We start from the raw sequence: 22,752 nt of genomic DNA, 5'->3' as shown, positions 1-22,752 counted from the left end.
TCACAGTTATACATTTGGCAACAATTACTTCTAACATGTATTGACTCAGGGACTTGAATACTTATGCAATGACTATATTGTAGTTATTTAATTTATATTCATCTTTTTTTTAATATACAAAAATGTTCTTCCACTTTGACATTACAGAGAATTTTATGTAGATTGTTGACAAAAAATACAATCCATGTTAATCCCACTTTGTAAAACAATTAAATGCAAAAAAAATCCCAGAGGTATGAATACTTTTGAAATGCACTGTAACTCAAGAGAAAGTCCAAGTGTCCACTCTCTCTCCAACTCTGGCTCTATTTCAAACAGAGGAGGTTGGTGGCACCTTAATTGGTGAGAACAGGCTTGTGTTAATGACTGGAGTGGAATAGGTGGAATGGTATCAAATACACTGAACTAAAATATAAACGCAACATGTAAAGTGTTGGTCACATGTTTCATGAGCTGAAATAAAAGATCCCAGACATTTTCCACACGAACAAAAAGCTTATTTCTCAAAACTGTTGTGCACAAATTTGCTTAAGTTTGTGTATATTTGTAAATAACAGCTGGTGCACAAAATATAATATTAAGGAAGTCTAAGTTTTGCTCGGCTGAGGTAGAGTATTTAATGATAAGCTGTAGACCACACTATTTACCAAGAGAGTTGTCATCTATATTTTCCATAGCTGTCTATTTACCACCACAAACCGATGCTGGCACTAAGATGACACTCAACACGCTGTGTAGGGCCATAAGCAAACAAGAAAATGCTTATCCAGAGGCGGCACTCCTAGTGGCCGGGGACTTTAATGCAGGGAAACTTAAACCCGATTTACCCCATTTTTACCAGCATGTTACATGGGCAACCAGAGGGAAAAAAACTCTAGCCTACATTTACTCCACACACAAAGACACGTACAAAGTTCTCCCTCACCCTCCATTTGGCAAATCTGACCATAACTCTGTCCTCCTGATTCCTGCTTACAAGCTGAAACTAAAGCAGGAAGTACCAGTGACTCGCTCAATAAGGAAGTGGTCAGATGACACAGATGCTAAGCTACAGGACTGTTTTGATAGCACAGACTGGAATATGTTCCGGGATTCTTCCGATGGCATTGCAGAGTACACCACATCAGCCACTGGCTTCATCAATAAGTGCATCGATGATGTCGTCCCCACAGTGACCATACGTACATAGCCCAACCAGAAGCCATGGATTACAGGCAAGATCCACACTGAGCTAAAGGGTAGAGCTGCCGCTTTCAAGGAGCGGTACTCTAACCCGGACACTTACAAGAAATTCTGCTATGCCTTCCGATGAATCATCAAACAGGGAAAGCGTCAATACAGGACTAAGATTGAATCGAACTACACTGGCTCCAACACTCGTCGGATGTGGCAGGGCTTGCAAACTATTACAGACTACAAAGGGAAGCACAGCCACGAGCTGCCCAGTGACTCCAGCCTAATAAGAACACTTATTTTTCTTAAAACTGCATTGTTGGGTAAGTAAGTATTTCACTCTGAGGTCTACACCTGTTGTTCTTGCGTGACAAATAACATTTGATTTGATTTGATCCCTGTTAGTGAGCGTTTCTCCTTTGCTAAAATAATCCATCCAGCTGACAGGTGTGGCATATCAAGAAGCTGATTAAACAGGATGATCATTACACAGGTGCACCTTGTGCTGGAGACAATAAGGGCCACTCTAACATGTGCAGTTCTCTCACACAACATAGTTCTCTCACACAATCTCAAGTTTTGAGGGAGCGTGCAATTGACATGCTGACTGCAGGAATGTCCACCAGAGCTGTTCTCAGAGAATGTAATGTTCATTTCTCTACCATAAGCCACCTCCAACGTCATTTTAGAGAATTTGGCAGTACGTCCAACCGGCCTCACAACCGCAGACCATGTGTAACCACGCCAGCCCAGGACCCCCACATCCAGCTTCTTCACCTGTGGGATTGTCTGAGACCAGCCACCCGGACAGCTGATGAAACTGAAGAGTATTTATGTCTGTAATAAATCTCTTTTGTGGGGAAAAACTCTTTCTGATTGGTTGGGCCTGGCTCCCAGGCATGTGAACGCCATAGATTAGGGCGTAATGAATTTATTTAAATTGACTGATTTCCTTATATGAAATGTACATCAGTGAAATTGTTGCATGTTGCATTTATATTTTTGTTCAGCATACATTGCCTTCGGAAAGTATTCAGACCCCTTGATTTTTTTCCACATTGTTAGGTTACAGTCTTATTCTGAAATTGACAAAATCGTTTTTTTCCTCAATCTGCATACAATACCCCATAATGACAAAGCAAAAACAGGCTTTTATATACATATGACATTTACATAAGAATTCAGACCCTTTACTCAGTACTTTGTTGAAGCACCTTTGGCAGCAATTACAGCCTCGAGTCTTCTTGGGTATGAGCTACAAGCTTGGCACACCTGTATTTGGGGAGTTTCTCCCATTCTTCTATGCAGATCCTCTCAAGCTCTGTCAGGTTGGATGGGGAGTGTCGCTGCACAGCTATTTTCAGGTCTTGGCATTCAGGCCAAAGAGTTGAATCTTGATTTCATCAGACCTGAGAATCTTGCTTCTCATGGTCTGAAAGTCTTTACGTGCCTTTTGGCAAACTGCAAGCGGGTTGTCATGTGCTTTTTACTGAGGAGTGGCTTCCGTCTGGCCACTCTACCATAAAGGCCTGATTGGTGTAGTGCTGCAGAGATGGTTATCCTTCTGGAAGATTCTCCCATCTCTACAGAGGAACTCTAGAGCTCTGTCAGAGTGACCATCGGGCTCTTGGTCACCTCCCTGACCAAGGTTCTTCTCCTCCAATTGCTCAGTTTGGCCAGACGGCCAGCTCTAGGAAGAGTCTTGGTGGTTCCAAACTTCTTCCATTTAGGAATGATGGAGGCCACTGTGTTCTTGGGGACCCTCAATGCTGCAGAAATGTTTTGGTACCCTTCCCCAGATCTGTGCCTCGACACAATCCTGTCTCAGAGCTCTACGGACAATTCCTTCGACCTCATGGCTTGGTTTTTGCTCTGACATGCACTGTCAACTGTGGGACCTTTATATAGACAGGTGTGTGCCTTTCCAAATAATGTCCAATTAATTTAATTTACCACAGGTGGACTCCAATCAAGTTGTAGAAACATCTCTAGGATGATCAATGGAAAAATGATGCACCTGAGCTCAATTTCAAGTGTCATAGCAAAGGGTCTGAATACTTATATTTATATATATCTTATAAATAAGATATTTCTGTATTTTATTTGTAATACATTTGCAAACATTTCAAAAAACCTGTTTTCACTTTGTCATTATAGGATATTGTGTGTAGATTGCACCTGAATTTTTTATTTAATTTAATCAATTTTAGAAGAAGGCTGTAACGTAACAAAAATGTGGAAAAGGCTGAATACTTTCCGAAAGCACCGTACAGCAAACACATGGTTTCCAGGGGTTTGATGCCATTCCATTAGCTCTTTTCTGGCCTCCTGTGCTTTAAAACTATGTTTAGCCTATTAGCTGATAGGTATAACCCTGTAATACCGATAGCCTAATATAATGGGCCATGTGAGAATCTCTGGTAATTTAACTTATGTTATTTTAGCGAATTGTTATATTGCCTATATGGCCCAAAATTGCTGGGACCATGGCTGCCAAGCGAGCTGCATCACATAGCCTACGTCTAAAACAACATTTGTACTGCGGCCGGGTTCGGAACCAGTTCTTGTGGTAGCAGGTGAGAGTGGGACAAAAAGAACATTGGAAGTGTGCGGGTGCGGTGGGAAAAGCTGCAGGAGCTGGCGGTAGTGGAATGAAAATATCAGTCCCATGCAGACCTTTACCACAGAGCTCTCAGACTCACAGACCACAGCTGCCACACTAATGAACTACTCAGCAGGCGGTAATCATACTGCACAGCTATACATATTTAATGACTATATTTTACATTGGTGGTAAATTGAGCTTTTAAAAGAGAACTCAACATAGGCTTAAAGAAATTATTCAATATAAATGCAAAAATGTTCTGGAGTTAGTGGAGTTTGTGACCAAGCTCCTTCTGAATTATACTAAATAAATATACTCCTTGATGGATTATATCACTATTAGCTTCCTTATTTGATTATGGCGGGGCAATGTGCCAGATGATAGCATACCTTAGCTCTCTGTTGTTTATGACTGAAGGGTCCTCTGTTCTGAGACCAGTGTCTCAGCAGATCCTAGAGGATATGTACAGTATGCTGTATGACATCAATCGTTCATTACCAGCCATTACTAAAGGGAAAGAATAACAATGATCTAGAGTTCAGTACAGTACATCAACATGACTATAATTTGTTTTTTATAATAGTAGGTTTAGAAGACAAAAATGGGCTGGCTCAAAAACGAGTGATCATCAGAAATATACAGGCATTTATTTACAGATATATCTGCATTTACATAGACAAAGTTAAAATATGTATTATGGTAAACAGATTTGGAAATTTTTTAAATGCATAATTTAGCAGAGATATTTCCACTTGACAGTATTAAAGTTTACAAGTTGTTTATAAATATATATATGTATTATTACTTTAACCCAACCAGAAGCTTGAGGGGAGTGCAGGGAAGAGGGGGCATCAACATCATCATTATTATCATTATCAACATCATCCTTATTTTCAGCATTATTATCATTATCAACATCACAACAATTGTTGGTTCTTTATCAAGTCATGTGAAAGGTTCATCATACAAAAGTCATCATAAGCATGAGTACAAATATTGGTTTGAACATGCATCATCTCAGTACTGTAATGTGAGTCCTTGATGCTAATCTGGATATTTTACTGATACTCTGCTGACCGCTCTCTGTCTGAATACAGTGTGAACCCAGCCCAACCCCGACCCCTGACCTGAGTTCCAAACAGACCACTCCCACTGCAATTTTTATACAGTTAAGTACATGCTGGATTACACACAATATTTTTGCAATGAAGAATTACTCTCGTCTTATAAATCACCCCCATCAAGGTGATAGGAGACTGTGGCCCCCGGAAGCCTTCCTTACTGTAGCAATATAGTATCACTAACATGACCTAACTAATGGTTCAAATCCCTGTCTGAGACCACATGGGCTTCGTGAGGCCCCAGTCCCCTGTCTGTTTCCATGGTCTCCTGAGGAACAGTAGGAGTATTTGGGCTCATCTGTAGTGGCTTCACCCAAGGGTTAATTAAAACAGTAAAGAAAATCAAGAAGGGAATGAACAAAAACACATGGAATGCAGAAGATAGAAACATCAGGATTGAAAACAACTAGTCAGAACAGCTGAGGATCAACCTGTAACTGAACCAAGGGTCTCCTACACTTCAGTCTGATGCTAGATCGTCACCCTACATGCAGGGAGGTGAACGGGCACCTATAGTGAGGTCCTAATATAAATCCGCCCCATCCTTTACCTTATCACACTAGCCACGTGCTGCTCCCTACAGCAGGAGACCTGATAGACCGGTCTCATGCCCTCAGCGTTCTGTATCCATAACACCACGTATCCAGCCATTCTTCAATACATCCATCCACACAAAAATCAGGATGTATACATCCGACTCCATCTCTCCACACCTAGTAAAACATCAACTCTTTCTGAAGCTTCATTTGACATGTCAACAACAAACCAGTGTATATGAGAGAGATGGAATGGGAAAGATACAGTATCTCTTTGTTTGCACACATATTTCTATATATTTAGTCATACCATTAATTAATACAAATAGACATTATGTTGAAATATACATTAATATGAACATAGTGAAAGAGTAAATCAGCTCCCTTCATACCTTCCCACAGATTTTTTTATGGAAATGTCCCGGTGAAGGCAAGACACTACAGATGAACCATCTTTGGATTCGGTGAGCACATGCTGTCAAAAGCGTTTTTCTGTGGGAAGAGCATTAGTAACGCTTGACCTTTAGAATAGAGGAGGGCATTCTGCAGCATCAACACTCCAGGGATAGAGAAGGGACTTTCCTGAGTTTTCTTAAAGGTATATGTAAATGTATAAACTTGGACAGCTTCTATAAGGACAAGTGTAATCTCTTTCACTTTTCACCCTCCTAAACATCACTCATTCTCCTCTCTTTCCACATGCACACTCCTTCTCTCACTTTCCAATCTCTCTCTCTACGGTCTCTGGTGGGATGTTGACCGTTAGAACCTGGGACTGCATGTAAGTTCATCCTTACTGCATCATAGTCATATACAATCTTAATTGTATCCTTTTGTCCATTATAAACAATAAAGAAATATAAACATGTTCCCCGTTACGGACCCTCCACCCCCCCCCCCCCCCCCCCCCCCCCAGTTCTGAAAAGATACCTTCCTGCTTTGATTAGCAGGTGGAACATGAAGTGTGTTTTGTTTTGTTCGGAGAGGAGAGTAGCGCTGTAGCAGCGAAGCAGTGAGCCAGACAGACAGACTGGTTTGTGGTAGTTTAGAGGGACATGCTGGAGTCACAGGGTAGGGTCATTGAAGGGGTAAGTTGTCAGGTGTAAGAGGGATGGGGGAAGGTCGCCCCTCTCTGGAGAGTAGATTAAGTTGGGTCTTCTAAAAGGTTTGTTCGGGGATCACCGTGTTGAACGGATGGTCCCACAATGTGGTGCTGATTCCAAACCCTGCAGAGGGAAACCAATGCATGTCATCAGTGAGCGGACCGAGTCATAAGGTATAATAGATATAAGAACCATACACAGAGCTGAAGTACAGAGAATTACAGAGACGTATGAAGAATCTGAGGTCATATACTTCACATTCTATGTCCCTCATTCTCTTCATTAGAAATTACTATGCCAACAGAAGTATGGTGATGCAAAGAGTTATTCTGGTCCTCCTTACCTGCTCTTTGGTGCTCAAAGTGGTGCTTGACGTGGTATGCCTTGAGGCTGTACAGGTAGGTGTTTCTCTGAGGGGAGCCGTAGTGAAGGTAGTAGTGGATCATGTCGTACACCACGTACCCAAACAGCCCCCCCACAAACAGGGACACCCCCAGGGTCTCGGGGAAGGACTTGGTTAGCAGCAGGTAGAGGCTGCCTACTACCACTGAGGCCAGGCCAGGAGGAAAGACCAGGCGGGAGCCATCATAGGGTGACTGGAGGGAGGAAACAGCAGGATTAACCATGGTGTTAGTTCAGAAGCAGATAGACATTGACTAGTTACTGAAAAAAATTGTTTTATCAGTTAAGCATATGGCTTGGCCTAGATTTGGAACAAAAATTATATCCTTCTGCAGTTTCCCAAGTTTCTGAATTCCAAATTAATCATAAACCAAAGAGGCATTAAACACATGTAGGTACTTATCCATTTAAAAAAAAGACATGAGTGATTTTTAACATTTAGTTCCAGAGTATCATTCACTCTTCTGTGTATGTCCGTATCTCACCTTATGATGCTGTCCGTGCAGCAGGAAGTGAATTGTGATGAGGTAATAGTTGTGGGCGGGCGGGCGCATGTGAAAGACGAAGCGATGGATGCAATATTCGATGAAGGTCCATATGACCATGCCCATCACAAAGATGAGGGGAAAGCTGTACTTGTGCACCAAGACGGAGTAGTCTGGAGAGGGAGGTGGTGGGACAGATACAGGATATAGATATCTACTAGACTGTACATGGGGAAAAGCATGAATTGGCTGGCTGGCGAGAGAGAGAGAGAGAGAGAGAGAGAGAGAGAGAGAGAGAGAGAGAGAGAGAGATGGAAGGAGAGAGAGAGAGAGACAGAGAGATATGATTGGGTCTGTTACCTGTGCTGGCGAACAGTCTGGTTGTCTCCAGTGCCAAGGTGGTGTAGCAGTACCAGCTGAGATAGAACACCAGTGGCATCCACACAGCAGGGACCATGTACCTACACGCAGACAATCATGACTTATCTAAACCCAAGCTTATCTTTCTGGGGTAAGTGCATTTCTACACTGTATGGGCCGATTTCTCGGACAGAGATTAAGCCAAGTCTGGGACTAAAAGTATGTTTAATAGAGTCTCCATTAAAATAGCCTTTTAGTCCAGGACTAGGCTTAATCTGTGTCTGGAAAACCGTCCCGAAGTGTACATTCTTCTCTCTTACCAGGACGTTTTAGTGCTGGCCTCTAGAAACTCGTTCCCGAACAGGCGAATGGGCCGGTCCACAGGCTGGTGCACCCAGGTGTCATATTTCTCTCCAAGGTGGCCCACCTGCCAGGCCAGGGGCTTCCGCCAGTCCACCAGGTCCTGCAGGAATAGCAGGGGAGCCACGGCTCAACTTACAACACAGTACAGTAGCTTAAGGCTTACAGCACACAACACAACAGTACAATACATACATACATACATACATACATACAGCATCATACAATACAAGGTGATTCTAATGTTTTAGAACCCCATTAACACCACTTCTGCCTAAAAGCTTGAATTGTCAAACTACTTCTTTTTCATGGAGAATCGAAATCCAATGGAAATTGGACTCGATAACTTATTTCAGTCATAACTGTGACAGTGAGATCACTTTGGCTTAGCCCTTCTGACTGATGGTGTTCTGTCCAGCAGTTGGCGGTAGAGAGACTGAGACAGATGTCCACGGGAAAGAGTCTCCAACACACCACACTTCAGACCCAGGAAGGAAAGGTTCATCTCCCTGATAAACGCGTGATCTAATCTCTGTGAAGGATCTGCAGATCATATCTCTGTCCATACCCTTTACTAAACGTCTCCTTTAACCATTAACGTGACCTTGGATAGAGACCAGGCAGACTGAGATGGGCTTGTTCTTAGAGTCATGGTCTCTTCTGCACTGTAATAAATTATAGGATGGGTCAGGTTTATATAGACTGCGTGAAATATCTATTTACTATACTGCCCTACCAAGCAAAAAGGCAGTAACTGCTCATAGCGTGGAACAGAGAAAAATTACTTTTATTTACTTTGGTTTCACAGTAACTTTACTGCTAACATGAACCCCACTTTCTCCAAAACACAATACAATAGAAGCAGGATACTTGTCCACATGATTAAGCATGTATTTAATGTAGCAAAAATGACCAACTCATTTTTAGACCAAATGTGCAGTTACTTCCTTTTTGCTTGGTAGGGCAGTATAGTAGACAAGGTTGGATCAATTTAGAGAAACAAAAATGTAAACAAACCATTCATTGAGGACATCGATTGTCTTGGGGTAGGAGGTTAAAAGTGAGGAATGGGGTTTCAGTCAGGTATGTGTTGAAAAGCAAACAAACAGGTCAATAATATAATAATGAGTGACAAAAGTGTCATGGTATTCAGGCCACAGATTCCTCCACTGTGTAAGTACGTAGGGCTGAATGAGCCAAGAGAAGAGACGCTGCACTAGGTACGTGACAAGCAATGCCAAGCATCATGCCATCGCTCAATGCATCACAATGACAAACACACACAGCTGGCCCTGGCTGCCCCTGTTGCAAAGTGAAGGTGACTCGCTGCTATCCACTAGCTAATCAAAAACATTCCTAAGGCCTGAGAAAGACCTGTTCTGTTAGTGAGAACAAAGGAACCTCTCCCTGCATACCGTACCCTGTCTATCTATACTGAACACAGATAAACCTTCCACATATCTTCATATCACCTACAAACGGTCATAAGCTATGATTATGAATGCTCTGAAGCGGCTTCCCCATGCTCTTCAATAATTAGCTGTGAAAACGGGTGGGCACACATTTTTTAGCAAAGCCGGGTGAATGACTGTGCGTGGTCACGTCTCCATCTTTCTCAACTCTCTTCTCCCTCTATGTGTGCATTCGTAAATTCACTCTGGAGTGCCAGAGAGTGCTGAGTGTGTTCTGGGCATTCGTAAATTTAGAGCGTTTCGCTCTCGTGGGGTTCAGAGCCCACACTGGACTCTCTGGCCGAGGAGTAGGGTTGATCAGAGCATTCTGACCTCACAACGGCAGTCAAGCACCCAAGCTAACTGGCTAAAGTTATCTTGCTAGCTACTTCCAGACATACATGAGAGAACACCTCACTCTGACCATTTTTCTCACCCTAGCAGAGCTGGTTAGGCTGTTTTCATGTTATCCAGAGCATTTTGTGACTATTACTGTGCTGCTGGCAACAATTTCATTAATCTTTTTACTCTGATGTTTAACTGACACCGGACATATTCCACAGGAGTTGAGCATTCGTAAATTCATCAGTTATTCTGAACTCCGGCACACTCAGATGAAGGTGCTCTGAAATCAGAGTAGATAGCCAGAGTGAATTTACGAACGCACCCTGTGTGTCAATGCAGCAGTGTACTGTAGCTCACAGGCCACAGTCAGAGCAGCAAGAGCGTTGAACTCAAGGGTCTTGGACCAGACACATTGATGTTGCACAACCCTGGCTGCATGCTACACTGCCTTTGTAACCGATGTGAAATGGCTAGCTAGTTAGCGGGGTGAGCGCTAATAGCGTTTCAATCGGTGACGTCACTCGCTCTGAGACCTTGAAGTAGTTGTTCCCCTTGCTCTGCTTTTGTGGAGCGATGGGTAACGATGCTTCGAGGGTGGAGACATAGCGTCACAGTGTTGGGCCAATGACGACCCAGTATGGCTCTGGGATCTGAGCTCAACTCTGACTTGTAGTTGAACCCCATAACCAACACCTGATATGATCACCTGTCACTTCCTGCCTGGCTGAAAGCCTGCAGTGGTTGGGTTTTGATGTTCAGCCTGATCAAAGAGGGAAGTCCAGAGGACCGTGCGGGCATCCTCTAGATCAGTGTTTCTTAGCCAGGGGTACTTGAGAAGACTCATGAGACCATAGGCCTACTGGTAGAATGCACGAGGGGGTACTTCCGGGGTACTCCGGCCAGAGCTAAATTCAGTTGGTGGTACAGTAACCCAAAAAGGAAACACTGCTCTAGATCTTTATTTTTTCCTCTTCCAGTTTTCTTTCTGATTCTCTCTCTCCCTCTCCCTTTTTCTCAATGTATTTTTCTCTCACCGTATCCAGGTCGACTTGACTGCATTTGCTGAGGGGTGAAGGCTCCTCGTCCACGGTGTGCTCCTTCCTCCTCTCCCTCACTGTCTGTGGAACAACAGGAGACAATGAGAGACAACGGTTGTGAGATGCAATTCAAAATGCGAACATCGGCAGGATGTCCATTAAGGCACTCACACACACTGACACTCCCAACACACACGCACAAACACTCACTTCATCATTTGCTCACATACACATAATATGCACATACATTTATACAGACTCTATACACACCACGTACACTCACTCACATACAAGGCCAACAGACTGTTAAATAGCTATCACGAGCACCTTAGAAGCTGCTTCCCTATATACATATAGACTTGAAATCACTGGCCACTTCAATAATTGGAACAATAGTCACTTTAATAATGTTCACATATTTTGCATTACTCATCTCATATGTATATACTGTATTATATTCTAGTCTATGCCGCTCTGACATTGCTCATCCAAATATTTATACATTCTTAATTCCATTCCTTTACTTTAAATGTGTGTGTATTGTTGTGAAATTGTTAGATATTACTTGTTAGATATTACTGCACTGTTGGAACTAGAAACACAAGCATTTCGCTACACCCGCAATAACATCTGCTAAACATGTGTATGTGACCAATAAAATGTGATTGGATTTGACTTGATTTGATCATATACTCTGCTGCTACTCAGTTTATCATATATCCTAATACCTTACCCCTATACATAGCTCTATCACTCGAGTATCCCTGCACATTGTAAATATGGTACTGGAACATACTGACCCTATATATACAGTAGTATGCTTACTTACTTTCTCATGTTGTTTTTATTGCTTTAGTGTTTTTGTTCTACCTTATGTTATTTTTAGTATTACATTGATATTGATTACTGCATTGTTGGGTTTAGAGCTTTCAAGAAAGGCATTTTACTTTACTTGTGCATGTGAAATTAAACCTTGAAACTAAAGCAAATTATTCACAATATAATGTTACCATGGGGACATACAATTTGGTTTAGATGTGTGTGTGGCGAATCATAACAGGTATTTGTTTCTGCACATCCCCATGGCTATACTCCAGATTATTTAATGGCATTATAGTATCAGCGTTGCCAACTACTAGTATCAGTGTTGCCACCTGTATGGACTGAGTATGATGTCCAGTGTCCACCATTACACTCATGATGTCCAGATGTTATCTGCATTCACTCATAAACAGGCACGGTACATTCTCTGATTTATTGACTGTATGAGTCAGAGGCATAGAGCATATAGATCTGCCTTTGTCAATTGCCCTGAAGAATGGGAAGGACGTAACATGGACACAGCCCTGATTATATCATAAAGCGCATTCCTTTCAGTTCATATTGTTTGGTAAGGCATCCTTTTATGTCTCAGGGCACATTACATGATTGTCTGGGTTTATGCTCAGGACCAGGTAATCTCCTCAAAGGGTAGCTCTATCAGCTGATCATCATGATTCAGCCATATTATAGGTTGTCATAAAACTAAGTGGGTGAAAATTATAGGGATAACTAGATCCTTGGATAGCCATGCTGTCAAGCTTGGTGATATGTAACGTGAGGAGTTTGTTCAATTAAAACAAATAGGCAGAGAGGCATGCCTCAGCTTGTAACCCAATGCCCACCATTGGGTGTTGACTATGGGTGTTGACTATTTACACAAAGCGACAAAGTAACTATTTAACAACGGAACACACCTCCATCCTTTACTTTTCAACAATAACTTTTGATTCCATCATTCATTCTTATAAAAGGGCAGGCGAATATTCCAATAGGAATTCCATGTTCATTTCTGAAGGTGAATTTCATAGCTCAAGTTACGAGTGGTGGTAAGAGATGGTTTTATTGACCCTAGTCTAAACCCTCCTGTCACAGAGTTGATCTGTGGTTTCTTGAGCAACAAATTTGACCTAAACTACCTGGTGAAGGTTAGCCTCCCTGTGATCTAGGGGTAGAGCCTGTCTTTCAGTGTCATCCCTCCCACCATGTCTGTCCTGTGATGGTCTTCCCATTCCCCTCCTTTCCCAGGGACAAGGCGAGGCCATCTCATTTTCTCTCCCGGGCATCCCCTCTCAGCTCTCCCTGGTCGAGCCATTGCCTGGCAACTCCTCTCAGAGTCAGACAGGTGCAATATTAATCAGGTGTAAATCGGCAGCTCTCTCTCTCTCAACTCTCCAGCTATACAAATGATTAACCACAATCCTCCTCTACTCCCATCTCCACGGCTACACAACACCTCATTTGTTCTCTCTAAATCCTAACCACATCTCACTCTCTGCCTCCTCCAACCTTTTCCACCATCTCTCTCTCAATTTGATTTAAGGGCTTTATTGGCATGGGAAACATATGTTTACATTGCCAAAACAAGTGAAATAGATAATAAACAAAAGTGAAACAAAACATTTAAAAAATGAACAGTAAACATTACACTCACAAAAAGTTCCAAAACGTTATTATTTCTCTCCCTCTCTGTGTGGCAAATAAATCAACTTTATGTCCTGAATACAAAGTGTTATGTTTGGGGCAAATCCAACACATCACTGAGTACCACCCTTCATCATTTCAAGCATGGTGGTGGCTGCATCATGTTATAGGTATGCTTGTCATTGGGAAAGACTAGGGAGTTATTTAGGATAAAAATAAACGTAATTGAGCTAAGCACAGACAACTCCATAGAGGACAACCTGGTTCAGTCTGCTTTCCAACACACTGGGAGGCAAATTCACCTTTCTGCAGGACAATAACCTAAAATTCAAGGCCAAATATACACTGGATTTGCTTACCAAGATGACATTGAATGTTCCGGAGTGGCCTAGTTACAGTTTTGGCATGAATTGGCTTGAAAATCTATGGCAAGACTTAAATGGCTGTCTAGCAATGATCAACAACCAACTTCACAGAGCTCGAAGAATTGTACAAATATCCAGGCGTGCAAAGCTCTTAGAGACTTATCCAGAAAGACTCACCTTTGGCAGCGATTACAGGTGTGATTCTAACATGTATTGACTCAGTGGTGTGAATACTTATGTAAATTAGATATTTCTGAATTTCATTTTCAATACATTTCAATAAAATACTTTCTCAAGGCACTATAACTGTGTTCCATGAGCTTACTTAAACTATGTTGAATGCAAATACAACACACAAGCAAAAAAAAACATGTCAACTCACATGATGGAAACTCATTACAGTTATAAACAAGATGCACAAAAAAATACAAAGTTAATGATCACATTGGTGCCATTAAAGTCCTGCCTGAGGCAGACACACCGTTCATATGTGAGCTTCAGCATGTTTTAATATTTGGTTTATGTCACACTGATAGTTCAATGTATTAGTGCACCTGAACTGATTAGCTGTTTTAACATCCAGTTAATTTTATAGCAAACAATTCACAATTGCCCTTTGAAAGTACTATGCTACATTACATTACACTGTTTTCACATAAGGCTTTAATAAAAATAGAAAATCAAATTTACATCACTTCTATCCCATATGTGATCATTGAAGACATCTTTCACATTCATTGATGCACAAATCCTGTCTTGAGCATTTGGTCATAGGTTCTCATTGACATCGCAGTAAAGCACTTAATGTCCTCATTGTTCATGCACCTTGGAAAAACCTTTTGGCATGGCAATTCCAAGCATGACATTGGTCTGTATTGATGTAATTGCATGCTCCTGCATGGCAAGTGATTACTGAGTGCCAAGTCTAGGTCCAAAAGACTTAGCAGCTTCCACCCCCAAGCCGTAAGGCTTTGGGGCGGCAGGTAGCCTAGTGGTTAGAGCGTTGGGCCAGTAACCGAAAGGTTGCTAGATCGAATCCACCATGCTGACAAGGTAAAAATCTGTCGTTCTGCCCCTGAACAAGGCAGTTAACCCACTGTTCCTAGGCCGTCATTGTAAATAAGAATTTGTTCTTAACTGACTTGCCTAGTTTAATAAAGGTTAAAAAAAAACATTTTTAAAGAAGACTCCTGAACAGCTAATCAAATGGCTACCCAGACTATTTGCATTGCCCCCCCACCCCTTCCCCTCTTTTACGCTGCTGCTACTCTCTGTTTATTATCTATTCATAGTCACTTTAACTCTACCTACATGTTTATATTACTTAAATTACTCGACTAACCGGTGCCCCCGCACATTGACTCTGAACTGGTACCAACTGTATATAGCCTTGCTATTGTTATTTTACTGCTGCCCTTGAATTATTTGTTACTTTTATTTAACACTTATTTTTTCTTAAAACTGCATTGTTGGTTAAGGGCTTGTAAGTAAGCATTTAACTGTAAGGTGTATTCGTTGTATTCGGCGCATCTGACAAATAAAATGTGATTTGATTTCATTCATCCATTGCCTGAAGGAGGGTGGCACACTCATGGCGATGGCAATTATTTGTTAATAAAAAAATACAAATAATGTTTTATTGTCACATACACTGGATAGGTGCTGTGAAATGTGCTGTTTGACAGGGTCAGCCATAGTGGTACACACTGGAGCAAATTAGGGTTAAGTGCCTTGCTCAAGGGCACATTGACCGATTTTTCACCTTGTCGGCTTGGATAGACAAAACAGCGACCTTTCGGTTACTGACCCAACGCTCTAACCGTTAGTCTATCTGTCGCCCAATCATACACCTTCCACCTGTATTGTAATCATGTTTCATGATGTGTGGCGAACATCAAACACTGATTAAGTTTCGTGAAAAATTGACTATGAATGTCTGTTGTACTAAGTCAATTGAAAAAGTTTTGAAACAACTACCTTTTTGATGATCTCCTTTGGTTTTTGTACTAAGGGTTGTGAAAATGTACCACATACTTGTGAAAACTGCACCAAAGCAATTGAAAAAAAAAAAGTATTACAACACTAAAAATACCATTGAATATTACAGCTGGTGTGTTAGCATTTCTGAAGAGGAACAGAACATATTATTTCCCAGAGAAGTCTGAAGAGAGTATTGTCATAAGACCACTGAGAAAGTGAAGAAGTGTAGAAGCACCTGACCTGATTCTACATCGTAACCTGAGTTGAGTTCACTGACTTATTGGAAGGCTTGGCTGGAATCAGCAGCAAATTGGAGTCTGGCAATAATTATTCAGGGCCTAGTTTTTATCACCCTGGGCAATGGCTTTGATTTGAAACCAGCATGTGTGGAAATATGGCCACTCTTAACATGGACCTGAACGTTAGGGTAAGTTATTGTGAACCAAACACAGGCGTCAGAGCCAACAAGTGTGTAAATCAACTAGCTTACTGATACTTATAGCAAGCCATAATATACTTTAATTAAAAAATATATAATAATCCGTTGAAGTTCTAGACTGAAAGTGCCTTCAGCAGAGCAGTGTCTCGGTGTGTACTGTGGGTGTGTAGGGCTTTGACTATTCCATGTGAAATGGGAGAGGGCCTGAGGAGAGGAGAGGGCGGAAGGCTTTAATTTGCTCAGCCAGGGTGGGTAAGTGAGGGATGGATACTGCTAAGAGAGAGGCAGGTCCATTAAGTAAGGTCATCCAGACCAGACCAGTTTACCTCCCATCCACTGAACACACTCACTCAGGTAGGCCTCACCATGGTAACACAGCACATCAGAGTAGAGGAGAGGACAGAGGGCCTCCCATCAGCTCATAGCGTAGAGTACAGTGTCCCCTCACTCTCTCTCTGAGACATCTACTCAGTCTAAAAATGTGAAAACAGACAGTCACATACACACATTGCTTGGGGCGAGACACACCGGCATAAATCTGACTAGGTCTACTACACAGAATAGGGTTGTGCCTGTGTATACTCCTACTATGTGAACTATGACACAATGTGTAGAACGCAAGGAATATTGACAGAGATTACATGGTGTATTGAATTACTGTTAGAGTTTGCAAATACTGTACTATACACTTTTCACACCCCTGGTCACAGCATACAATTTAGGTTAACAAAATACGTACTCAAAGGTCATGGACCACTCATCTCAGATGTTTGTGGGTGTACAATTAAGCAATAAGGCCTGGGGGGGTGTGGTATATGGCCAATATACCATGGCTAAGTTCTGTATCAAGGCATTCTGTGTTACATCGTGCACATTACAAACCCCAGAGGTGTCTTATTGCTATTTTATACAACGGGTGGATCTAATCCTGAATGCTGATTGGTAAAAACAGCATTCCAGCAGGTGTCTATGTCACAAGTTACCACCGGCTAAATCTATGACGTTAAAATGGCTATTTACTCTGTTCCATCTGACTGCGCAATCCACTGTCTCATCAGCTCAGCCAGGCAATTTATAAACTTGATCTATACTATAAAAAGCATCTAGATATTATCTCACATTTCTTTTAGACTAACATTTTGTTTTCAACAGCGGAGAATTGTATAAACCTTGCTGTCTGTCTCTCTGACATTTGCAACATTGTTTCAATATTCAAATTCTCCAGCTGTCCCATAGTAATGAACATGTCGGGACGAGACAGACAAGCAGGCAGCGTTTCTCAGCCAGTCAAAATCATGAATCAGCTGGCATCCTTTTTATGGATATACAGTGGGGAGAATAAGTATTTGATACACTGCCGATTTTGCAGGTTTTCCTACTTACAAAGCATGTAGAGGTCTGTAATTTTTTATCATAGGTACACTTCAACTGTGAGAGACGGAATTTAAAAAACAAAAATCCAGAAAATCACATTGTATGATTTTTAAGTAATTAATTTGCATTTTATTGCTGATAAAACATAGTTACTGATTACAAACATAGTTATAACAGTAAAAATAAATGTTTTGTCATACCCATGGTATAGGGTCGGATATTCCACGGCTTTCAGCTAATCAGCATTCAGGGCTAGAACCACCTGATTTATAATTCCTTTTATAAACTGGGTGGTTCGAGCCCAGAATGCTGATTGGCTGAAAGCCGTGGTATGTAAGATACCACGTGTGTGGCAAAACATTTATTTTTACTGTTCTAATTACATTTGTAACCAGTTTATAATAGCAAATCAGGCACCTCGGGGGTTTGTGGTATATGACCAATATACCACGGCTAAGGGCTGTATCCAGGCACTCCGCGTTGCGTCGGGCTTAAGAACAGCCCTTAGCTGTGGTATATTTGCCATATACCACACCCCCTCGTGCCTTATAGCTTTATTATACCAAACCTTCCTGTATTCATAGTAGGGAACCAAGTGTGGGCATTGACAGTAATGGAAAAATTAGGCCTAGTTTCACATTGCCAGACATCAAACTATATTCTCATTCAAAAATAAGATGTGTGACCTTTTCTGGTGACTAAACCTAGAAGATTAATTATAAGATATATCCTGCACTGCATGTTTCTATACTACTACCCATATTGCTACTTCTACAGTATGGGTCTGAGTGTTTCAAGGGAATGGGGGTAATTGTCTCTGGTTGCAGCTGGTGTGGAGGCATGCAGGCTGGGAGAACTGAGCAGTTACATTTGAGTCATTTAGTCAGACAATAGAGCTTCTTCATTCCCGGTCCTCTCAGCCCTACACTGAGAGGAGAGGTGGGGGAGCGAACGGTAATAAGGCACTCTGTGTGTCCTCCATCTAATAGGCTGGGAAGGAGAATTAAGGAAAGAATGAGTGACAAAAAACAAAGGGGATGGACAGAGGAGACCCTAGTCCAGGCTGGTACCATTAGAACAGGGGCCATAGTGTGTTGGTGGGGCACTGGGCGGATGGGCGTGGCAGAAGAAGGCGGGGGCCCGTGGTTTGGGAGGGGAATGCTTGGTTTAGGATGGGGAATTGTGAGTACACAGACAGGCAATATGAACAACTGCCCACCCAGCTGGCCAGAGCCACAGCACAATCCTGCCTTGTATTTTATTCTTTGTCAAGACAAAACCGGCAACCACTGGCGCTCATATAAGGGCACAGTACTGGACTAGAAGTAGGCCTACACATAACAGGCTAGTGTTGCTCCTATCCAGAGAGCAGCTCTGATAATGAGTGGGGTGAGTCAATGGCTGAGAAGAGGGAACAGGACACAATCTCAATACATGTTACGTCAAGGCTTTTGTGAGAGATTATGGATGGATAGCTTGTTGTATAAAGGAGTAGTAAGAGAAAGCAGGGAGTTTCTTTTTAACAGTATCAAGCAGATTATTCAAGTGTTTGCCAACAGTTGCTGGGTTTGGCTGTATGGTCATTTCCAATGTGGATACAGGTTCAAAGTTCACAGTCACACTTGGAGTCCTTGAGCCCACACTGGAGGCCGTAATGGTGTAGCCAGAGTAGTTGGGTAACAAGAGGAGACACGACAGACAGACACAATCAGTATTATTCAAGTAACAGTATCACCGGTCATTATGTCACAGCAGGAGGGTGGTGGATTTTGTGTAAGTCAGTTAAAAAAAGGTGTATCCCAGATGTCATCAATAGTTCCATCCCTGGTCACAGTGAAGAGGTCATGTGACTCATCCTGGTTAATGGTTAACCATCACTATCATATCTGTGCCGGGGTACACAGTCGGACGGGCTACAGAGTTTAGAGATAAGTATACTTCCCCTTCACCACACACATGTACATAAGAACCATTTACTGAGTGTCAATGTCAGATCAGTCTCAATCTCATTCACACATCAGTTAAAATGGCTCTGCTAGAATATGTAAGAGCAGTCTCTCTTACAGATCTCTCTTTCTCTTTCTTTCTTTAATCCCTGAGCCAATTGGGTATGAAACTACCACCTTGTCACGTCTCGACTTCAAGTTACTAATTTCAGCAAGTGGGTAATGAAGTAATTAAAGTTGACTTAATTACTTAATTTAGGTCACTTACAGAACCCACATTCCTTTAAGTCACAACAGTCACCTTGCATAAAAGTCACTTCAGCTGTTTATTAAAGTGTAAAAATGGTCCCATAAAGGATGTTTTAAATGTAGAAATACGTCTGCTATATAACGGAACTGCATGAATTATTCCGTTCAGGGGAGTAACATGTTTTCACAAAACGTTTGACTTTTCATTGTGGAAGACATTGTGGAGAGAAACAGTGACAGGGTGTGGAGGTGTGTGACTCCCTCTCCTCTTCCTCTCCTTACACACACACACACAGGCTAGCAGGATCACTCAGCCTCTTAGTAACAAAGCCAGTCAAACCTGACTGGCAAGAAATTAAGATTACTTTCATTCACACACACGCAATCGTGTTCTCTCTCTTTCAGTTGGGCGGATGAGGATGGTACTATAATCAGAGACAAACTGTAGCTGGAGACATTTGGGACCGAGTGTCCTGTTACTACATACACAGAGTATGACAAGAGACTGCCATTATATTACCACAATAAACCAGGAGAACCATGATAGACTTCAAACACGATATGGGCATGATGACCAGTGAGTTTTGACCTAGATTCAGTCTGAGCAGCAGACAACCACAGAAAATCTCTTGACATGGAAACTGGGGAGATTCTTCAATACACAGATTCATAACTAGTGGCAGGTAAAAGTTCATAGCTCACAGATTGGGAAAGCCAGGTGCAAAGGTCTATCCACATGTTCATGTGTGCTAACATATATATCATAAATGACCAGGACAACGCTGATATTAGCATAGGCATAGAAAGATAATTTTATATGTTCTACGTGCTCTTAGCTCAGCATGAGAGAGATTTATCTTCCTCTTAATCACTGATATTGTTGGTTTAAAAGGTGTGTGGATGTGTTTTGGAGAAGAAGAAGTAAGTAATGGAATGATAGGCTCCTGTTCATGCTGACCCAGATGGATTTTCTACTTTGTTAAAAGGGAGAGGTAATAACCTCCCACCCAAGATTACAGTTACTCAGCAATTGCTAAACGACTGATCACCATAGCTTGTCAAGATACGCCTAACATGAGCCAAATGCTGGGCCAGGGTGTGCCTTCAGTCATTCACTCCAAACTTGCTCACCCACCCTTTAATGGTTTGTTTTAGAAAACACGTTTTTGTTATAGCGCTACTACCATTTAGCCATAGGCCGTTTATAAATACACATGACAGAGAATTGGTATTGGGTGGTGCTTGAACAATGAACTTGACTTGGCGTTGAGAGTTAGGTCCTTCCTATATAAATACCAACAGACAGCCTCTAGTATAGTGGCCCTCAAGGCCCTGGAGGCGGAGAGAGGCCTGTGTTAGAAATAAACAGAGCTATGGGAGAAATGACAATGAGAGCTCCTTTTGTCCTCTTAGTGGTTAACAATGGTTAACAACTCACTAACATGAAACTAAACACAACAATTTGTCCTTTGGTTTTATCTCCATTTAATTCATCTGGCCCTGCCCTATTTGTTGTGTTTACGCACCTGTCTACCATTGTGTCTGTCCTTGCTATACAATCTGACCTGTGCAGTGTCCTATTAACTAAACATGTTAGCAAAAACCTATTAGCTAAACAGCTACAGTATATTTTGTAGGGCTGGCAATTGACAGGGTCCACACGATACCATATTATCATGATACTTAGGTGCCGATATGATACGTATTGCGATTCTCACAATTCTATATGTATTGAGATTTGATAGTGCGATTTTATTGTGATTCGATGTTCCAAACATATTGCTGATCATGTCTGCTGCAGAGGGACAAGAGAGAGCAGTGAAAAAGTGAGTTTTGATCAGTGCGATTTTATTGTGATTMGATGTTCCAAACATATTGCTGATCATGTCTGCTGCAGAGGGACAAGAGAGAGCAGTGAAAAAGTGAGTTTTGATCAGTGCGATTTTATTGTGATTTGATGTTCCAAACATATTGCTGATCATGTCTGCTGCAGAGGGACAAGAGAGAGCAGTGAAAAAGTGAGTTTTGATCAGTCATGAAAATACGTGCTAAAAACATGTTGGCTCACTATTTAAAAAGTGGCACAGATACAGCCGACTAGTGCAAAAATAATATAACCATAATGTCAAAAATAATATTGCAATATATTGTCAAAAATAATATAACTGGCCTCCCGGGTGGCGCAGTGGTCTAGGGCACTGCATCGCAGTGCTAGCTGCGCCACCAGAGTCTCTGGGTTCGCGCCCAGGCTCTGTCGCAGCCGGCCGCGACCGGGAGGTCCGTGGGGTGACGCACAATTGGGCTAGCGTCGTCCGGGTTAGGGAGGGTTTGGCCGGTAGGGATATCCTTGTCTCATCGCGCTCCAGCGACTCCTGTGGCGGGCCGGGCGCAGTGCACGCTAACCAAGGGGGCCAGGTGCACGGTGTTTCCTCCGACACATTGGTGCGGCTGGCTTCCGGGTTGGAGGCGCGCTGTGTTAAGAAGCAGTGCGGCTTGGTTGGGTTGTGCTTCGGAGGACGCTTGGCTTTCGACCTTTGTCTCTCCCGAGCCCGTACGGGAGTTGTAGCGATGAGACAAGATAGTAATTACTAGCGATTGGATACCACGAAAATTGGGGAGAAAAGGGGATAAAATTTATTTAAAAAAAATAAAAAATAAAAATAAAAAGGAAATATACCTGTATTGATGTTTTCCCCCATCACTAATGAGTTGGTCTGCAATCATACAAAATGATGTCTGTGAGCGAGAAACTGACTATCCCTGGCTCTCCTGATGGGGAGGGGTAAGGAGAATCAGGAGGCTGCAGAGACAAATAAAGCAACAGTGTAGTATGGCATCCCCCACCCCTCAGCACTGCCACAGGCAGCTGTGTCTCTGCCAGCCTTCAGGGCTCCTCATGTGTGGGACTACCCTGCCACACTAGCCAATGACATCCCCCTGGATCTCTCTATATCCTGG

The 22,752-nt window shown here is 42.2% G+C and overlaps 1 protein-coding gene across 1 annotated transcript in view; it reads right to left on the bottom strand.

The window, feature by feature from the left end:
• Positions 1 to 6,520: 6,520 nt before the first annotated feature.
• LOC111962278 (fatty acid 2-hydroxylase) overlaps positions 6,521 to 22,752 on the bottom strand; it is a 34,278-nt gene continuing 18,046 nt past the window's right edge. Inside the window, exons 2-7 of the mRNA XM_023985248.3 lie at positions 10,976 to 11,059; positions 8,106 to 8,248; positions 7,786 to 7,886; positions 7,426 to 7,598; positions 6,882 to 7,134; positions 6,521 to 6,661 (exon numbers count right to left, since the gene is read on the bottom strand). Coding sequence (XP_023841016.1) covers positions 6,594 to 6,661; positions 6,882 to 7,134; positions 7,426 to 7,598; positions 7,786 to 7,886; positions 8,106 to 8,248; positions 10,976 to 11,059 — 822 coding nt within the window. The 3' untranslated portion in view covers positions 6,521 to 6,593. The remainder of the gene's footprint in view (positions 6,662 to 6,881; positions 7,135 to 7,425; positions 7,599 to 7,785; positions 7,887 to 8,105; positions 8,249 to 10,975; positions 11,060 to 22,752) is intronic.

The sequence above is a fragment of the Salvelinus sp. IW2-2015 genome, linkage group LG4q.1:29 (genome assembly GCF_002910315.2).
Source record: "Salvelinus sp. IW2-2015 linkage group LG4q.1:29, ASM291031v2, whole genome shotgun sequence".
Lineage (NCBI taxonomy): Eukaryota > Metazoa > Chordata > Actinopteri > Salmoniformes > Salmonidae > Salvelinus > Salvelinus sp. IW2-2015.
This window is presented reverse-complemented; position numbering and strand designations above follow the sequence as displayed.